Raw genomic sequence first — 16,570 nt, 5'->3', positions numbered from 1 at the left:
TGGTTTCTGACTGGTTAGGTTCCTCTTTAGAAAATGCTGTTGTGGAACTGAATTATCACATGACCAAATACTGCTTCTCATACGAGTCATTCAAAGTAACTGTCTTGCTGATGGTCATTTGGCTTGGTTATTATCATTCGTCTGTCACACAGAACCAAAGTGATTTACACCACATGTAACACTTGACCACCCATTTTGTCACCTTTCCTTTCAGCGGGGTTCCTTCCATCAATAATTAGCTAATCTTTAGAAGAAAAGAGGAGTGAAAGTGGAATTTATGGTCTAGTGTCACTTAAACTTGTAAAAGTCATTACCTTACTGTAAATGGCTTCACTGTAGAGTTCCTGCCATGAGTTTATGAAAGCATAACAGAGATAGCATTTCAGTGATTGACAAAATTCCAACCCAATGTATTTATAATTTTATTTATCTTGTGGGAAACACATTCAACATGGATGATTTTGCAGCTGTTGAGTCGAGGGGAGTGGGATCAGAGGCATCATGTTCCTAATATCTGAGGGGGAACCGATGACCAAACATATGTCTTATTTTTTATATAAGACACTACTAATGATTCATTCTCATCCCAGTTGTTTACATTGAGGGGAACATGTCACTTCAGGTTCAATGAGCATGATGCCCCTGTGTTGGATGGCCGCTGACACATCGGCCTTGGAGAAATAAAACACACATTGCAGGGTTGTAGTGGAGGTTGTCTGTCCGTTCTTCACAGTTTTAAGGCTTGGATGTGCCACGCAGGGATAAGAGGTGCATTCTGGGTATGATTTAAGAATGAGCAAGACTGCCTAAAATGGCACTCTATTCTCTACATAGTGCACTGCTTTTGCACAAAGCCCACTATATAGGTAATAGGGTGTTATTTCAGATACAACCCAACAAGAACGTTCAATCCACCGACCACCGTGTGAATACATATATTATAAGGGTTTTCTTGATCAACTCGGAAGTCACAGTAATGGAGTCTGTTTAACATTCCCTTCTAACACAATTCTACGAGATCTTGCCTCATTATACTCATCTTTACTTTGTAATTGAAGGAAAACCAAATGAACATATTTACAATTAAAGTAAAAACAACAAAATCATCTTTGAGGGTATATGGTCTACTAAGCAAATGTACGTACCAGTACCATACATATTATGTTAGCCTTTTTCCAGGCAATACTGTATGTAAAATGGAATAAAATCAGCATTGGGATAAATAAGGGGACGTATGGCAAGATGAATGTCACATCTATTGCATGGATAAATATTGTGCCATCATACACGTTCAGCCTAGCTACTATTATTGTAGTTCGATAATAAATAAAACCGAGTATACTATCATAACTCAACTCTCATGACATACATTCTTCTCCCTTCCAGCCTGAGTGCACAGGTCAAGTAAAACATGTATATAATTTGATATTTCCTCCAATGTATTTGTTTTCTCCTTTACAAAATGCAGAAATTATCCCTTTTCATGCAGTATACATGTTCCAATGAAGGGCTGGCCAGCTTTGGAGGTCTGTGTTTGAAAGTAGTGTTGGTGAGTGTGGGTTAGGTTAGTCCAGTAGTAGTCAGACGGAGTAGTATAGTAGTGTCCTCTACAGTGGTGTGTTGTCTGTTGGCAACGTCACTATCCTGCTTGCATCTCATACTCTGAAGAGCGTGAAGTAACGTTAACAGAATGCCCCTGAAACGTCGGTGAACCCAGTGATCCTTCAATCCTGAAAAACAGAAAGGTTATCCTTAGAGCACATGCTTAGATGAAACAGAATGCTTAGCATTCTCTTACATCTTTTTCAGAAGGATGGAAATTAAATATATATTTTCTGTTTCTGCAGCTACTATGGCTGAAGATAACCCTTATGGAAAAACCACATGAATTTTACGTGAACACACATGAAGTGTTCCAAAAACACATGTTTTTATGTTATCACATGTGATCTTAATGTGAAGTTCATGTGACAACATGTAAAGCAACATGAAACTACACATTTGAAAATGTGATCGCATGTGCAGTGTTTCAAAAACACATGTATTCACATGATTTTGCATGTGAAATCATGTGATTTTCCTGTAAGGGGAAGAAGCTGTTATGGCTGGAGATTAAAAGCAGAGCATGAGAGGGGTCCTGTGAAAGACAGTCAATGCTTTGTCTGTTATCGGCAGAAAACAACTTTTTACATCTAAACTGACACTTACAAACACAGCATCATACAGGCTGCATGCTAAGACATGAATAAATGAAAAGGGTTAATGCACAAGACTATACAGCCCTTGCAAAGCAAACACAAGCTCCGTCCAGTAACATGCCTATGCTACAGTGTACAGAAACCTTGATAAGAAATGTAAAATGGTGTCTCTTTCCTCAGCATCATGCCATAACAATAACCAGAAAAGAATGACCAAATCAGGTAATGTTGCTCAATACACTCTCGAAATAACCCTTTATTTAATAGGAATGAGACAAACTGGCAATTTGAAAACCGTATTGTCGGTATTTCCAGTACATTTTAAACAGTACCAGAGACGTCCAGCAGACAGCACTATAGACATCAATCAAAACCCACCTCTAAATTTTGACAAAAGAGAGTAAAAAGAAAATGCACACACCAATGAGCAAATGCACAATGTTTTAATTGCTTATGGTCAATAACGGTATTAGAAGCTGAAAGGAAAAAGCAAACATTAGCACTAAAAACATTTCTAGAGCAAGAATTTCAGCGACAGAAGCCAGCCATGGAAGACTATACTGGATATAGAGACTCCATCCACACAGAAGGAATCACGATACTGAGCGGGGCACAGATGAATGTGGAGTGAAAGCTGAAAGCATAAAAGCTAAAAGCAGCCTCAGGTTAGTAGAGCTAGCTGAGTGTCAAGCAGCCTCAGGTTAGTCGAGCTAGCTGAGTGTCAAGCAGCCTCAGGTTAGTCGAGCTAGCTGAGTGTCAAGCAGCCTCAGGTTAGTCGAGCTAGCTGAGTGTCAAGCAGCCTCAGGTTAGTCGAGCTAGCTGAGTGTCAAGCAGCCTCAGGTTATTCGAGCTAGCTGAGTGTCAAGCAGCCTCAGGTTAGTCAAGCTAGCTGAGTGTCAAGCAGCCTCGGTTTATTCGAGCTAGCTGAGTGTCAAGCAGCCTCAGGTTAGTCGAGCTAGCTGAGTGTCAAGCAGCCTCAGGTTAGTCGAGCTAGCTGAGTGTCAAGCAGCCTCAGGTTAGTCGAGCTAGCTGTATGTTAAGCAGCCTCAGGTTCGTTGAGCTAGCTGAGAGTCAAGCAGCCCTATCGAGAAGGCGGTGACTGAAGACAACCAAGGAGCCAGAGGAGGGATGAGGAAGGAATGGAGGGAGGTCAGTGTCCTGTCAGCCAGCCACACCCGTCACTGACCGACCGACGTTGTCCCCTTACCTGCGGTCATTCTTCGCCCTCCTCGGGCGTGATCTCAGTCTCTTTGTGGACCACTACTTTGGTCACTGACATGTCAGGGTGCTGCTCTTTGGCCTCTTTTATGGCCTGAGCCAGGGCCTAAAAACAGTACGCCAAACACCCCATGGAGGGAAACAGAGAGGAAGGTGGAATGGGTATGATCAGAATCACAAGTGTAAGGGTTGGACTAGTCACAGTATGTGTTTTTGTACACCTCAGTCACTGTGTGTTTGTACACGTTCATCACTCTGTTTATACACGTTTGTCACTGTGTGTGTACAGCTCCCGGTCACGGACCTCAGCTGTTGAACAACAGTGCTTTAAGTCACTTAAAGGCAAAGCATCTCTCAACACAGTATCCAGCAGGCATAATATGGAAAATGATTTCAAATTGACGTCATTTTCTGGTGGTAAACTGTTATTCAGGTTGAGAAGCGGCCATATAACCAGATTGCAACCAACTGGTTTCTGTAGCAACCAGGTAAGGTAAAGACATATTGTTCATGACAACATTAACACGTGAAAGAAAAGATGTCAATTTGTTATCTAGTCAGATTACAACCAGATAAAGGACGTATTTTTCTGGTTGCTAAAAAGACAACTAGTATACAGCCTGACCATGACGTCATAAGACACTATAATGATGTTATTGCCCGCTGAGTAAGGAACCCAATATTATCAGCATTGTATCCAGGTACCACCTGTGTTGTTAAAATAGCTCTGCCTATTTAATAGCTGTAAGGCTACTTGCATGCTAAAGGACACACAGTGTAAGAGTGTCTTCCTACCTCGTCATGGTCTATGTCTGCATCCCCCGAGATGACGATTCTCTTCTCGATCCTCGTTTCCGAGATTCCTCCTTTCACAGTCTGGTAAAAAAATCAAATGTAATTTAAGGGGACATTTCATTCAAGGAACAACTAAGTCAAACTATATTTAGATATATTTGGTATACAGCATGTGGGAAGCAAACGCCAAGCTCAAACCAAATGAGCCATAAGAACCACCTTGGTTAAATTCTATAGCTACACCACTAACAGACTAGTAATATCCATATCCTCTATTCCAGGCTTCCCCAACTGGTTCCCAGGTTTACTGAGCAATTATTTCGTTTTTTGTTTTGTTGGACATACATTTTTTTTGTAAAAACACCAGCAAATCAGCTTCAAGTGATTTTAATTTAGGAAATCTGTTCCAAAGTATTCCCATGCATAATAGAGATATACATGTGATTGTATACAAATGTAGGCAAGGTTTGAAACTAATCTGTTTGGGCTTCTTGCGGTCAATTTGCAATCTACAAATATTTGTAATTATGTTCCGGACCCCTGACCATCCACTCAAGATTTTTTTTTAAATACTGAACACAAATATAATCGCAACATGTAAAGTGTTGGTCCTATGTTTCATGAGCTGAAATAAAGATCCCAGAAATGTTCCACATGTTCCAAATTTGTGCACAAATTTGTTTACATCCCTGTTAGTGACCATTTCTCCTTTCACAAGATAATCCATCCATCTGACAGGTGTGGCATATCAAAAAGCTGATTAAACCGTATGATCAATACACAGGTGCACCTTGTGCTGGGGCCAATAAATGGCCACTCTAAAATGTGCAGTTTTGTCACACAACACAATGCCACAGATGCAATTGGAATGCTGACTGCAGGAATGTCCACCAGAGCTGTTGCCAGAGAATTGAATGTTCATTTCTTTACAATAAGCCGCCTCCAGTGTTATTTTAGAGAATTTGGCAGTACGTCCAACCGCCCTCACAACCGCAGACCATGTGTAGCCACGTAAGCCCAGGACCTCCATATCCAGCTTCTTCATCTGTGGGGTTGTCTGAGACCAGCCACCTGGATAGCTGATGAAACTGAGGGTTTGCACAACCAAATAATTTCTGCACAAACTTTCAGAATCCTATTCACGGAAGCTCATCTGCATGCTCGTCATCCTCACCAGGGTCTTGACCTGACTGTTTGATGTCGTAACTGACTCCAGTGGGCAAATGCTCACCTTCGATGGCCACTGGCATGCTGGAGAAGTGTGCTTTTCACAGATGAATCCCGGTTTCAACTGTAACGGTCAGATGGCAGACAGCGTGTATGGCGTTGTGTGGGCGAGCGGTTTGCAGAGTGCCCCATGGTGGTGGTGGGGTTATGGTATGTGCAGGCGTAAGCTATGGACAAAAATATATATTTTTTTATCGATGGCAATTTGAATGCACAGAGATACCGTCACGAGATCCTGAGGCCCATTGTTGTGCCATTCATCCGCCGCCATCACCTCATGTTTCATCATGATAATGCACGGCCCCATGTCGCAAGGATCTGTACACAATTCCTGGAAGCTGAAAATATCCCAGTTCTTCCATGGCCTGCATACTCATCAGACATGTCACCCATTGAGCATGTGTGGGATGCTCTGGATCGACGTGTACGACAGCGTGTTAAGAGTTCCCGACAACATCCACAAACTTCACACAGCCATTAAAGAGGAGTGGGACAACATTCCACAGGCCACAATCAACAGTCTGATCAACTCTATGTGAAGGAGATGTCACGCTGCATGATGCAATGGTGGTCACACCAGATAATGGTTGGTTTTCTGATCCACGCCCCTACCTTTTTTTTATGTATCTGTGACCAACAGATGCATATCTGTATTCCCAGTCATCTGAAATCCATAGATTAGGGCCTAATGAATGTAGTTCAATTGACTGATTTCTTTATATGAACTGTAACTCAGTAAAATCTTTACAATTATTGCATGTTGCATTTAGTTGATGATCCCTGCTCTCTTCACTCATGCCCCTATTCATTCATGCTCATGGTGAATGAGAGTGGCACACTGAGGCCGGGTCAGGTAGTACCTACCTTGGTGATATGTGTGGTTGTTGTGGTGCTGGTGGTCTCTGAGGTGATGGTCTGGGCGCTCATCAACACCCCCGCCTCTGGATCAGTGTCAGCGTCACCCTGGCACAAAACACAGACACAATACATCCGCTCCATTGAGTGCTTCAAAGCTGGGACTGAGACTGAAAAACAGGTCATCAAAAAGAAAGGAAGACAAAGGCACTCTTCATATAACTAATTAAAATGCCTTTATTTGTATGGCATGTTCAATAGAAACAAAGTTTTACATTAAAAAAACAACAACTTTGTTTCTATTGAACATTCTATTGAACATTCGGTACACTTTTATATGAAGAGTGCCTTGGTCCTCCTTTCTTTTTGATGACCAATTCACCCCTTTTATCAAAGAGCACCTTCTGTCTACCAAAATGTACTATTGTGTACCTTAGTAGCGCTTCCCTTCCTCTTACTACGAGATTGAAAAACAGCCTCTATCTCAAGGCCATTAGACTGCTAAACAGCAATCACTAACTCAGAGTGGTTGCTGCCTACACTGAGACCCAATCACTGGCTACTTTATTAAATGGATCACTAGTCACTTTAAACAATGCCACTTTAATAATGTTTACATATTTTACATTACTCATATCACATGTATATACTGTATTTTATACCATCTACTGCACCATGCCAATGCCGCTCGGCCATCGCCCATATACTTATATGTACATATTCTCATTCAACACTTTAGATTTGTATGTATTAGGTAGTTGTTTGGGAATTGTTTGATTACTTGTTAGATATTACTGCACTGTAGGAACTAGAAGCACAAGCATTTTGCTACACTCGCATTAACATCTGCTAACCATGTGTTTGTGACCAATAGCATTTGATTTGAAGAACAGGGTCGTGTTCATCTGGCACCAAACGGAAGAAAACGGACTTAAACAGAGGAATTCCCTGGGCTCTTTTTTGTTTTCTGTTGCAAAACTTTTAAAACTTTTATATTGTGTGCCCTAATGAATGAGGTTGAAAACATTGGAGTAAATGAGAAGAACCAGTACAGAGCATGAGCCTGAACAACCCTGACGTTTTGTGAGGACCTTTACCTCCAGTGACCGGTATGTGATGGTTTTCATTTCCGTGTGTATTACAGGTACGTCCTTGGGCACCAGCATCTCTGTCTCCTCCATCACGTCTGCCCTGTTGAAGGTCAGGACCTCTGGAGACTCCAGCGCAGATGTCTGAAAGAGAGGAAGAAGGGTGAAATGGAGAGAGACAAAATGAGACTGGTGCAGAAAGTTAGATTTTTATACCTTATGGTCTCACGCTAGCGTACATCTATGCACAAACATGTTCATGACCACACACACAATTACAATTTCACCACCTGTCTACAGGACATACACAAGCAATTTGTTTAATGGAAGGTTATAGAAAATGCAGGAGAAGAAAATGGGAAAAAAGCTTAAAGAAAAGATTCACCCATTTTGAATATGATATTGTTTTTGTGCATCTCTGTTCTATCACTTCCCTGGGACATTTCAAGTGTATTTTTGCTATTGCCGTTTAGGTAGGCAGAAATTCTGCCGGTATGACATAGCACTGCGATGAAGTCACTCTCACTAACCTGGAAGTTAATCGGAATACAACTTTTAGATTGTGAAAACGTCTGTCATACATGTCAGATTTCAATACTGGCCGATGTCAAACGCAGGAGGTTGTCTTCTTTCGAATTAGCCATTGATCATATTTTTGATATTCCTACCTCAAGAAATGTGTAATTTAACGGAGGGTCTAGCACATTTCTCCAATTTTCTGCCTCTTCAGTCCAGGGTGCTTTGCATGGTGCCGTTGCATGGCCATTGCGAATGTCAGACTCCACCCTGAGGCACATCGATCTACAGGTTGAACATGGTGAGGTTGTAAACTCCTAAATTGATAGGGCTGTTTGTTTCAGCGATTTTGCAGCTAACTAGCTACTTCACATGCCGATATTGACTTTGATATTATTGTGTGTAGCTACGTTGGCTAGCTAGCTAGACAGCCAGCCCTAAGAGAGAGCATTGCATTGTAGGTTTTGTAGTCGACTTAAGCTGCAACAGATTTCCATAACGATTTTCACGTTGCTACCAACCTTTTTATAACAATAAAATATTTGTTCACAAAAAATATTGTGTTATTTAACGCTGTAAATTATAGTAATGAGTGGTTTTGGGTGGAATTTTCCTTTAAGGAAAGTCTGAATAATTGTGGATCATTCATGAGATGCATGCTCTCTCTGATAAAATATTTTAAAAAACTTCAATAAATGAATCAAAATAAATGATCAAATCCCAAAGCACAGAATAAAGGAGAATTTTGTGTTACAAAGAATGTAAGAAAATGTCAAATGTTTACAATAACAACATGTTTTCCTGATGAAAGAGTTGTGTATCACCCAGGTCCCTTTGGACCCTGACCAAAGAACAAACGCAAAGAGATTTTCACTTCAGCCAGTCTGTGTCATGCATGACAGAACTCAACAGTGTTCACCACTGAGTAAGTCTTATTTATCTGGATGTGTGGAAGCCTATTCATTCATTTTGGAGAAGGCCAAATTGATCTACCTGGCAGGATTGTACGTATTTCTAAACAATTCCTGTTGCTTTCACTGAAACGGTCCATATCATTGAAATTGGCTGTGGACTTCAAACTTAATCGATAGCAACAGACTGCTATCTATTTAAGCTGTGCTTCTCATAGACGCGTGTCCATAAAACATTTAAATTATTGCCACTCATGATTACCAACAAGGTAATATTTAGGAACATTGGGGAAATGAGGCAGTACTACCAGGAAGGGATATGCACCATCTCCACTGTGAAACTGTGTGTACATGTGCAGGCCGAAATATTCTAATTGAACGTTTATATTGTCGCTCCAAGAACAAACACTAACAGGCACACACACACCTCCCTCCATGCAATCTTCCACTACAGTTTTCAATACTGCTCCTGGGTAATACATATACAGTAGCGTGTATCTGCAGCTTGCAGTATTTACAACCTGCCTGGCCAGGGTATTGATTTCCAATAGAAACCCCAGTGTGCAGAAACAGGGACAGGAAACAAGGTCGTTGTCATCCCCACCTGCACATCACTACACACACAGCTCCACAGGCTGTAATGGCTGACTGCTGTTATTGGTGAAGAGGAGGGACAGGACTGGGAGAGTTGGATGGCTTATCCAGTGGTAATACTGCTTATTACAGGAAAATTACAGGCAAATGGGAGGCCAATAATTGGGATAATTTTGGGAGGCTCGATTGATATTACAGGCAATTGTCAGGGTTAGACTCGGCTAGATTGAGCACTTTCTAAGTAGCATGGACAAAAAGGAATGTGAGACCAGGGTAGTTTCAGCTAGCTTTTCCAGTGCTAATGTAGGCGAGGGGGAAGGAGAGTTGAGGAGGTACTTATGGGACAACCAGGGAAAAGGTTGGGGCTCTTTGGGGTGTTACCTCTGAGTGAGCTCTAGCAGCAGCTACCTCCCCACTGAGACTCTGCCAGGATGCTGTTGTAGGAGAGGGGGACACAAAGCACCCTCTCCAGTCCAGGCTGTTCTCTTTCTCCTCCTCCTCCTCCTCTGAGACTGACCCTGTGGACACCTCTCCCTCTGACGGACTGTCCAGCCCCAGGCCTCCACCTGAGCCTGCGGTTGGAGTTTCCTCCTCAGTCTCTGTCTGATTCACCGCTGCCCCTACAGCTTCGTCCACAGCGGCCTGGGCCGCGGCAGTCAGGGCAGGCCCCGCGGAGGTTATGCTAGCGGCGCCGCTAGTGTCACTCGCCTCGCTGGGCGTGTCCGAGTCATCATGCATGAGCGTCCCTGTAAACCCAAGCACGGACTGAGGCCCATCATCCTTTATCCCTCCCAATGAATCTGTCTCTACCTGCTCAGGCTGCTGACCAGCTTGTTTCTCCATGTCGTCAGGCCGGTCGTCAGGCTGTTTCTCCACCGGCTGCTCCTGGTCCTCTGCCGGCTGTTCTTTCGGCTGATCCTCAACCTCTTCTGTTTGCTGTGATGATACCACCTCTGTCTGCAGCACGATCCGCTCCACCTTCTCTGTTGTCTAGCAAAGGAAACAAACAAGACGTCACAGTCAGTCTCCTTGAACCTGTGTGGGCACTTCAATTACTGTAGGCCTAGTATGGAATCAAATGCTAAAACAATGACAAATAGCATGATTGTGTTTCCATACAGCAGGAAAGGGTTACTTTATATGTTAGTACCGACGTGATCTTCTGAATGCATGTTGTCATTTAACATTGGTTTCATTGCATGATTGCTTTGTTTTCCACTTTGAGGTATCGAAATGTTCTAAAAGATGATTAGGGTGGAAAAATCAAATATGCGCCTCGATAAAGCTCTCACACAGTCATAGGACCATGTGGTACATCTGTCTAGACAAACCATGTCCTCATAAACCTGTCCTAAATCATGTGTCCTCATCAACCTGTCCTAAACCATATGTCCTCATCAACCTGTCCTAAGTCATGTGTCCTCATCAACCTGTCCTCTGTTTTAATGATCGGGAGGAAGGACGGACGGACTGATAGGGAACAGGCAAGTGGCGATGACAGAAATGCCTGACAGACAGCAGTGGCTAGAGCGACAACATTTCCTCACCAACAAGGACAAACAGTATAGATACTGAACAGTTCTCTTACAAAAGAGATGTTATCTCAATGTGAATAACCTGTATATGTAAAGTTGAAAACAAATAAATTATAACTGCTGTCATCCCATTTGTTAAGTTGTATATTGTCCATAGGGCATAAGAGGCCACCTTGAGCAGGGCCTGACTATGGGCAGGCGAGGCAGTCCAACCCCGCGTGCTGGTCTGATATCGGGCCGAATGTAAGAGAGCGGTGAGCTCCGGGGACATCTCCTCAAAGGTCGGCTTAGGCTGAGCAGACAGAGAGATGGGGAGAGTACACACACAGGAGTAGAAGAGAGAGACACACACACACGCACACACACACAGTTAGATACTGTACATACAAAGGAGGAGAGACACAGACAGACAGGCCTTTGACACAATGCCCAGACACAAGCTCAGGGGATGGGGGTTTGTGGGGATTATTCATAAGAGCATTGAGGTGAAGATTGATCGCTAAGAAGGGTCATTTTAGAAGATTGGGTTTGAGAAGATAGAATACTTTAAGAACTCTTAAGAATCTAGAGTGATTTCAAAGGTTTAAAGTGATCAAATGACAGTGTTTTCAAATGTGTTTTTTAATCCATGTTTGTATGCTATATTACGCAAATCTGAGGAATTGATAGAAACACCACCCTGTGACATATCAATCACTTTACTAGAGCTTTTATACATTTATCGCACTTCTACAAAATAGTGGAGCGTCGTCAGCAATTCAACTTTACTAGGGAGACCTTATGGCAGCTCAGTACTTGGCTTTCATCTATTGAGAATGTCAATCACAAAGGCAATAGATGAGACAGACAAGTATGTCTTGTGAGTCGGGATGTCTCCTCTTATGAATAGGGCCCATATCATAATCTCAGATCAAGCAGCCGAGAGTTCATAGAGGGCCTACCAAGGGAAGTCAAAAGTAAATGTGGTAGGGCTGAAGCAGTCAGTGGCATATAAACCATAGTATACCGTACCGTACCATAAGCCAAAGTGTAAAGCATTAATTTGGTGTGGCTAGCAGCATGGGGAACAAGCATAAAATGAAACACAATTTCATTTACATTGAAATGAAAGGGGTAAACAAATGCCAGTGCCCATGAGGCAGCAAGTTTGGCTTAGGAAAGCAGTAAACAAATTACACCAAATACCGTGGTTAAGGGATTTGTGTCCAACTAAAAAGAGCAAAGGATAGAAAGAAAGAGATACCCAAGCGATTCCCATAAACATTCAGTCGAGTGCAAAAGAGCGCCGGGTCCAGGCTTGTTGCAGTAGATACGAAGACCAGGCAGACAGGGGCGGGATTAGCTTGAAAACATTTTGGGGGGCTACAGTAGGGAGGGAGAGGGGGGGGCTTCAGGCATTTTGGGGGGAGGGGCGTCATATCATCCTACCACTTTGGAGGGCGATGGGGTTCTGGATAGATAGGACACGGGGCCGGGGCTCAGACGCAGATCCTCCATTGGAGGCTTGGGCTTTGTCATGGGAGACTTTGCCATAGGTGACTTGGCCATGGGGGAGCGTGGCGAGAGAGGTGTGTGAGGTGCAACAGGGGTGGTGCTCCTGTCTCCCAGGAGAAAAGTCTCCCTCAGCTGCTTCCTGCTGTCCGCTCTCGCGGCATCACTGATGTCCTGGCTGGAGCGGATGGACACCATGGTCCGCACGGTGCCCAGGCCCAGGGCACCGTTGCTGGGCTCAGATGGAGAGGGCGTCCTGGCCTCCTTGATGGTAATCATGGGGGGTCCGATTCCCTCCTGGGGTGGGAGACCCATGTGGACAGACACCGGCATCTCATACTCAGTCGACACCGGGATGATCTTCACTGTGGTGGTGGATTGGTCTGCTGCCCTCATCAGCTCCCTTGCAAACGCTGCCGGAGCAGCCGCCACCGCCTCCCCACCATCTTTGGCCCGCTTTGTCATTGTGACAATCTTGCCTGACATTGTGTCATAGGACTTGCCCAGGGTATAGTTCTTCTCTCTCATCTCCTCGGTTTTGGAGGGGAGTTCGCTGCGGAAGCTCTCATACGCTTTCAACTCCTTGCCGACTATGCCACCACTGGTGCCGGCGAGCGCTCCTTCGGCCACAGTGTTAGTGACGGTCATAACTTTATAGTTGACAATGTTTTTCTTTTCGGTTACCTTAGGAGGGACTTTACTTACTATTACCCACCCGTCAGAATCCTACATACAAGATACATACAAAGACTGGGGTTAGCCAGTTCAACGGCAGATTGACGTTAATTGTAATGAATCTTGCCCTGGAGGCCATTCCGCTTGATGGACCAGCTGCAAAGTCAAAATTGTCTATACGTAAAAAATCATGAAAACAAAAATTTGGGTTAGGCATAATTTAAGGTTAGGGTTACATGGAACCCAAACCGGCTGCGCTCGTGCGCCATCGTGCATGAATTTATTTTGTCCCCCCACACCAAATGCGATCACGATACGCAGGTTAAAATATCAAAACAAACTCTGCACCGATTATATTAATTTGGAGACAGGTCGAAAAGCATTAAACATTTATGGCAATTTAGCTAGCTAGCTTGCACTTGCTAGCTAATTTGTCCTATTTAGCTAGCTTGCTGTTGCTAGCTAATTTGTCCTGGGATATAAACATTTAGTTGTTATTTTACCTGAAATGCACAAGGTCCTCTACTCCGCCAATTAATCCACACATAAAACTGTCAACCGAATCGTTTCTAGTCATCTCTCCTCCTTCCAGGACTTTTTCTTCTCTTGACTTTATATTGTGATTGGCAACTTTCATAAATTAGGTGCATTACCGCCACCGACCTATTTCGTATTTCACTCACCCACGTGGGTATAACCAATGAGGAGATGGCACGTGGGTACCTGTTTCTATAAACCAATGAGGAGATGGGAGAGGCAGGACTTGCAGCACGATCTGTGTCAGAAATAGAACTGAGTTATATTTTAGCCCTTGGCAACGCAGACGCTCGTGAGCTGTGTGGGCAATAATTGAACATATATGTCTAAATGTATTTTACAACGCTCACGTGTAGTCAGCCTGTTAGGCATTAGGGTTAGCAGTGTGGATAGGTTTAAACAATATTTTATGACTTTGTGGCTGTGCCATATAATGACCACTCTGCACTGCTGCCTCCTGGGAAATATTCATAACAATAAATGCCAACTTGCAGTTCAATGGGGGGAGAAGGACTTCCAGTGGCAGTCCCAAGAAGAGTCATTCTTAAAGCAGCAACTTTAGACTTGCAAGCAACATAGATCATAGACACTATTAACATAGACAGCAACATAGATCACAGTTCTTAGTTGTTAGTGTATTGTTAAAGAGTGACGGCCTTTAAAAAGCAACAAATCCCATTGAAAACGGCCCTTGTGGCATCGAGCCAGAAAGAGTTCTAGTGTCAAAATTGACTACAAAGTGTAATTAGGAATAATTTTGGTCATAAAGTCAGTCTCGTCTAAAACAGTGTTGATTTGACAATGTCCATTGGGGAACTAACATGGGGTGAACAGCTGCGGTGATTGATCTCTATCCAATAGCATAGACAATGAGACAGACATGCCCAGCAGCTCAATTTTGTTTACATAAGACAACATGTCGCCCATTCTTTTACTTGAGAAATATTGCACAAAACACCTTAGTTATGTGTTAAACTAAAACTAAAGCATCCTCTGCAAAAACTGAAAAATATATTACAGATTTCTTGAGTGAACTTTTGAGCAAGTGAAATAGGCTTCCGCGGCTACAGTGTCTCATCGGGGACAAACATCATTAACCAAACGCTGAATCGGTCAGGAAACACATCTCCAAGACTGAAATCTCGTTTTCTAATGAGCAACAGAAAAACACACGTGCCAATCGGCATGTTCAGTGGCTATTTAAAACCGGTCTCTATGTATAGCTAATTTACAGTAGACCTACATACAGATTCAAATTCTTGTCATGTTGTCATCCACTGCTGACAATGAATAACATAGGATGCTAGTCCTACACTCCCAAATGGATCTTTGGTTAAATATGTACAGTAAAACATGTTAATAATTCATAGGCTTAGCTGTCTCTAATCTAACCAAGCAGCAGAGATGAAGGTGTTCCAATCACACAGAGATAGCTGGACCAGCATACATCCTGGCTACCTACCACAGTAGTCTTAGTATCCACAGGGCTGTGGTTGATCTCCTCCTCAATGCTACCGCCTGCAGCCATGACTCTCTCATCCTCTCTCTCATCCTCTTTGCTCTACATGAATAGAAAAGAAAAACAAGACAAACAAACAGCCCGGCATGAATGAAGTAGAATGGAAAGTAGCTTTGAGGCGTACGTGTGTGGGCTGTATCCTATTACGGATATCATTACTCATTCTGTTTGATAAGAGTGTGTGGGATATGAGATTTCCATAAAACACGGCACAACCGTGTGTAACGATGGGACTTAAGTATATCTCCAAACATACTCACACTATGAGGTTGATAACAGAGATAAGGGTGTGGATTAATGAGAACATTCTCTGCAGACACAATCCCTCTTCTTCCAGTATCTCACAAATAAAGAATGGGTCAAGGTTGCAAGACTTGGCTGAGGGGTAAACTGGCTCCTTTCCACACCTACTTTAATCACATACAAACAGTCATAAAAATAAATACTGGCAGAAATATGATATCGTCGCTGCTACATGAATAAATAAATAAATCCCCTTTCCTTGGTTACATCATCATTGCCGTTCTCCCGACTGCTTGATGTTCACACACACACACACACACACACACACACACACACACACACACACACACACACACACACACACACACACAGACACACACAGACACACAGCATGCAGAGTGGTGGGGGTTTCTTCCTCCCTTTTGAAGTCCATGCATGCTTTTCCATAGCAGGGCTGTGGTTGATCTTAGTCCTGCTAAAATGCTTAGCCAAGGAGGATGTTTGCTTCCTTGAGTCTCTCCCTCCCACCTCCATTTGGCAAGGTTATAGCACAAGGATTTATTACTCATTCACAGGCCAGGCTGCTAAAAATCAATCCAGCCCTATATTGATGTCACACTGTAAATTGTCCCCTGGTACTTTCAACTGGTGCTCCTTGTATCTACTTTTGGCTTCAGCGGTTGGATTTTGTAGCCTACACACTTTTTGTCTGCATCAAGGAGCTGCCTCTGAATCACTTCCTTTCACAGTGGCTTAACTTCACTTGAAAAACACGTTGATGCTTGGTAGCTACTTGAACACGTCACTGGAGAAGGAAGGGTATAGGTGTCACATGTCATAATGAGGCAGCGATTATTTCCTAACATCTGTCCCTCTATCTCCAGTAGCGGGGTGTTAAGCACCTTCCTCCACCTGTATAGATTATTGAGTAGCTTTTCAAGGAGACACGGTAGAGGCCCCAGTCTCCTGAGATTTGACATGGAGAGGAGGGATCTCATTCATTGCAGCAGGCACATCTCAACCTTCTCACACTGCAGAAGGCACATCGCAACCTTCTCACACTGCAGCACATCTCAACCTTCTCACACTGCAGAAGGCACATGTCAACCTTCTCACAATGCAGCAAGCACATGTCAACCTTCTCACAATGCAGCAGGCACATGTCAAC

At 43.3% G+C, this 16,570-nt stretch overlaps 1 protein-coding gene across 50 annotated transcripts in view; it reads right to left on the bottom strand.

The window, feature by feature from the left end:
* Positions 1 to 409: 409 nt before the first annotated feature.
* The window catches only part of epb41l3a (erythrocyte membrane protein band 4.1-like 3a), an 81,875-nt gene continuing 65,714 nt past the window's right edge, over positions 410 to 16,570 (bottom strand). For 17 of the 50 annotated variants that reach the window (XM_090199497.1, XM_090199480.1, XM_090199490.1 and 14 more), the window contains 8 exons: positions 15,103 to 15,201; positions 12,366 to 13,154; positions 11,110 to 11,229; positions 9,784 to 10,392; positions 7,391 to 7,525; positions 6,303 to 6,401; positions 4,212 to 4,292; positions 410 to 1,730 (listed from right to left, as the gene is read on the bottom strand). In XM_090199497.1, the coding sequence (XP_090055623.1) occupies positions 1,725 to 1,730; positions 4,212 to 4,292; positions 6,303 to 6,401; positions 7,391 to 7,525; positions 9,784 to 10,392; positions 11,110 to 11,229; positions 12,366 to 13,154; positions 15,103 to 15,201 (1,938 nt within the window). In that variant the 3' untranslated portion in view covers positions 410 to 1,724. Of the gene's footprint in view, positions 1,731 to 3,405; positions 3,523 to 4,211; positions 4,293 to 6,302; positions 6,402 to 7,390; positions 7,526 to 9,783; positions 10,393 to 11,109; positions 11,230 to 12,365; positions 13,155 to 15,102; positions 15,202 to 16,570 lie in introns of all 50 variants that reach the window. The other 33 variants (XM_090199526.1, XM_090199522.1, XM_090199524.1 and 30 more) reach the window with 6 other exon arrangements.

Source organism: Oncorhynchus mykiss, chromosome 15, assembly GCF_057628025.1.
Source record: "Oncorhynchus mykiss isolate SJ-2025 chromosome 15, ASM5762802v1, whole genome shotgun sequence".
Classification (NCBI taxonomy): domain Eukaryota; kingdom Metazoa; phylum Chordata; class Actinopteri; order Salmoniformes; family Salmonidae; genus Oncorhynchus; species Oncorhynchus mykiss.
The sequence above is the reverse complement of the archived record's forward strand: the minus strand, read 5'-3'. Positions and strand labels throughout refer to the sequence as shown.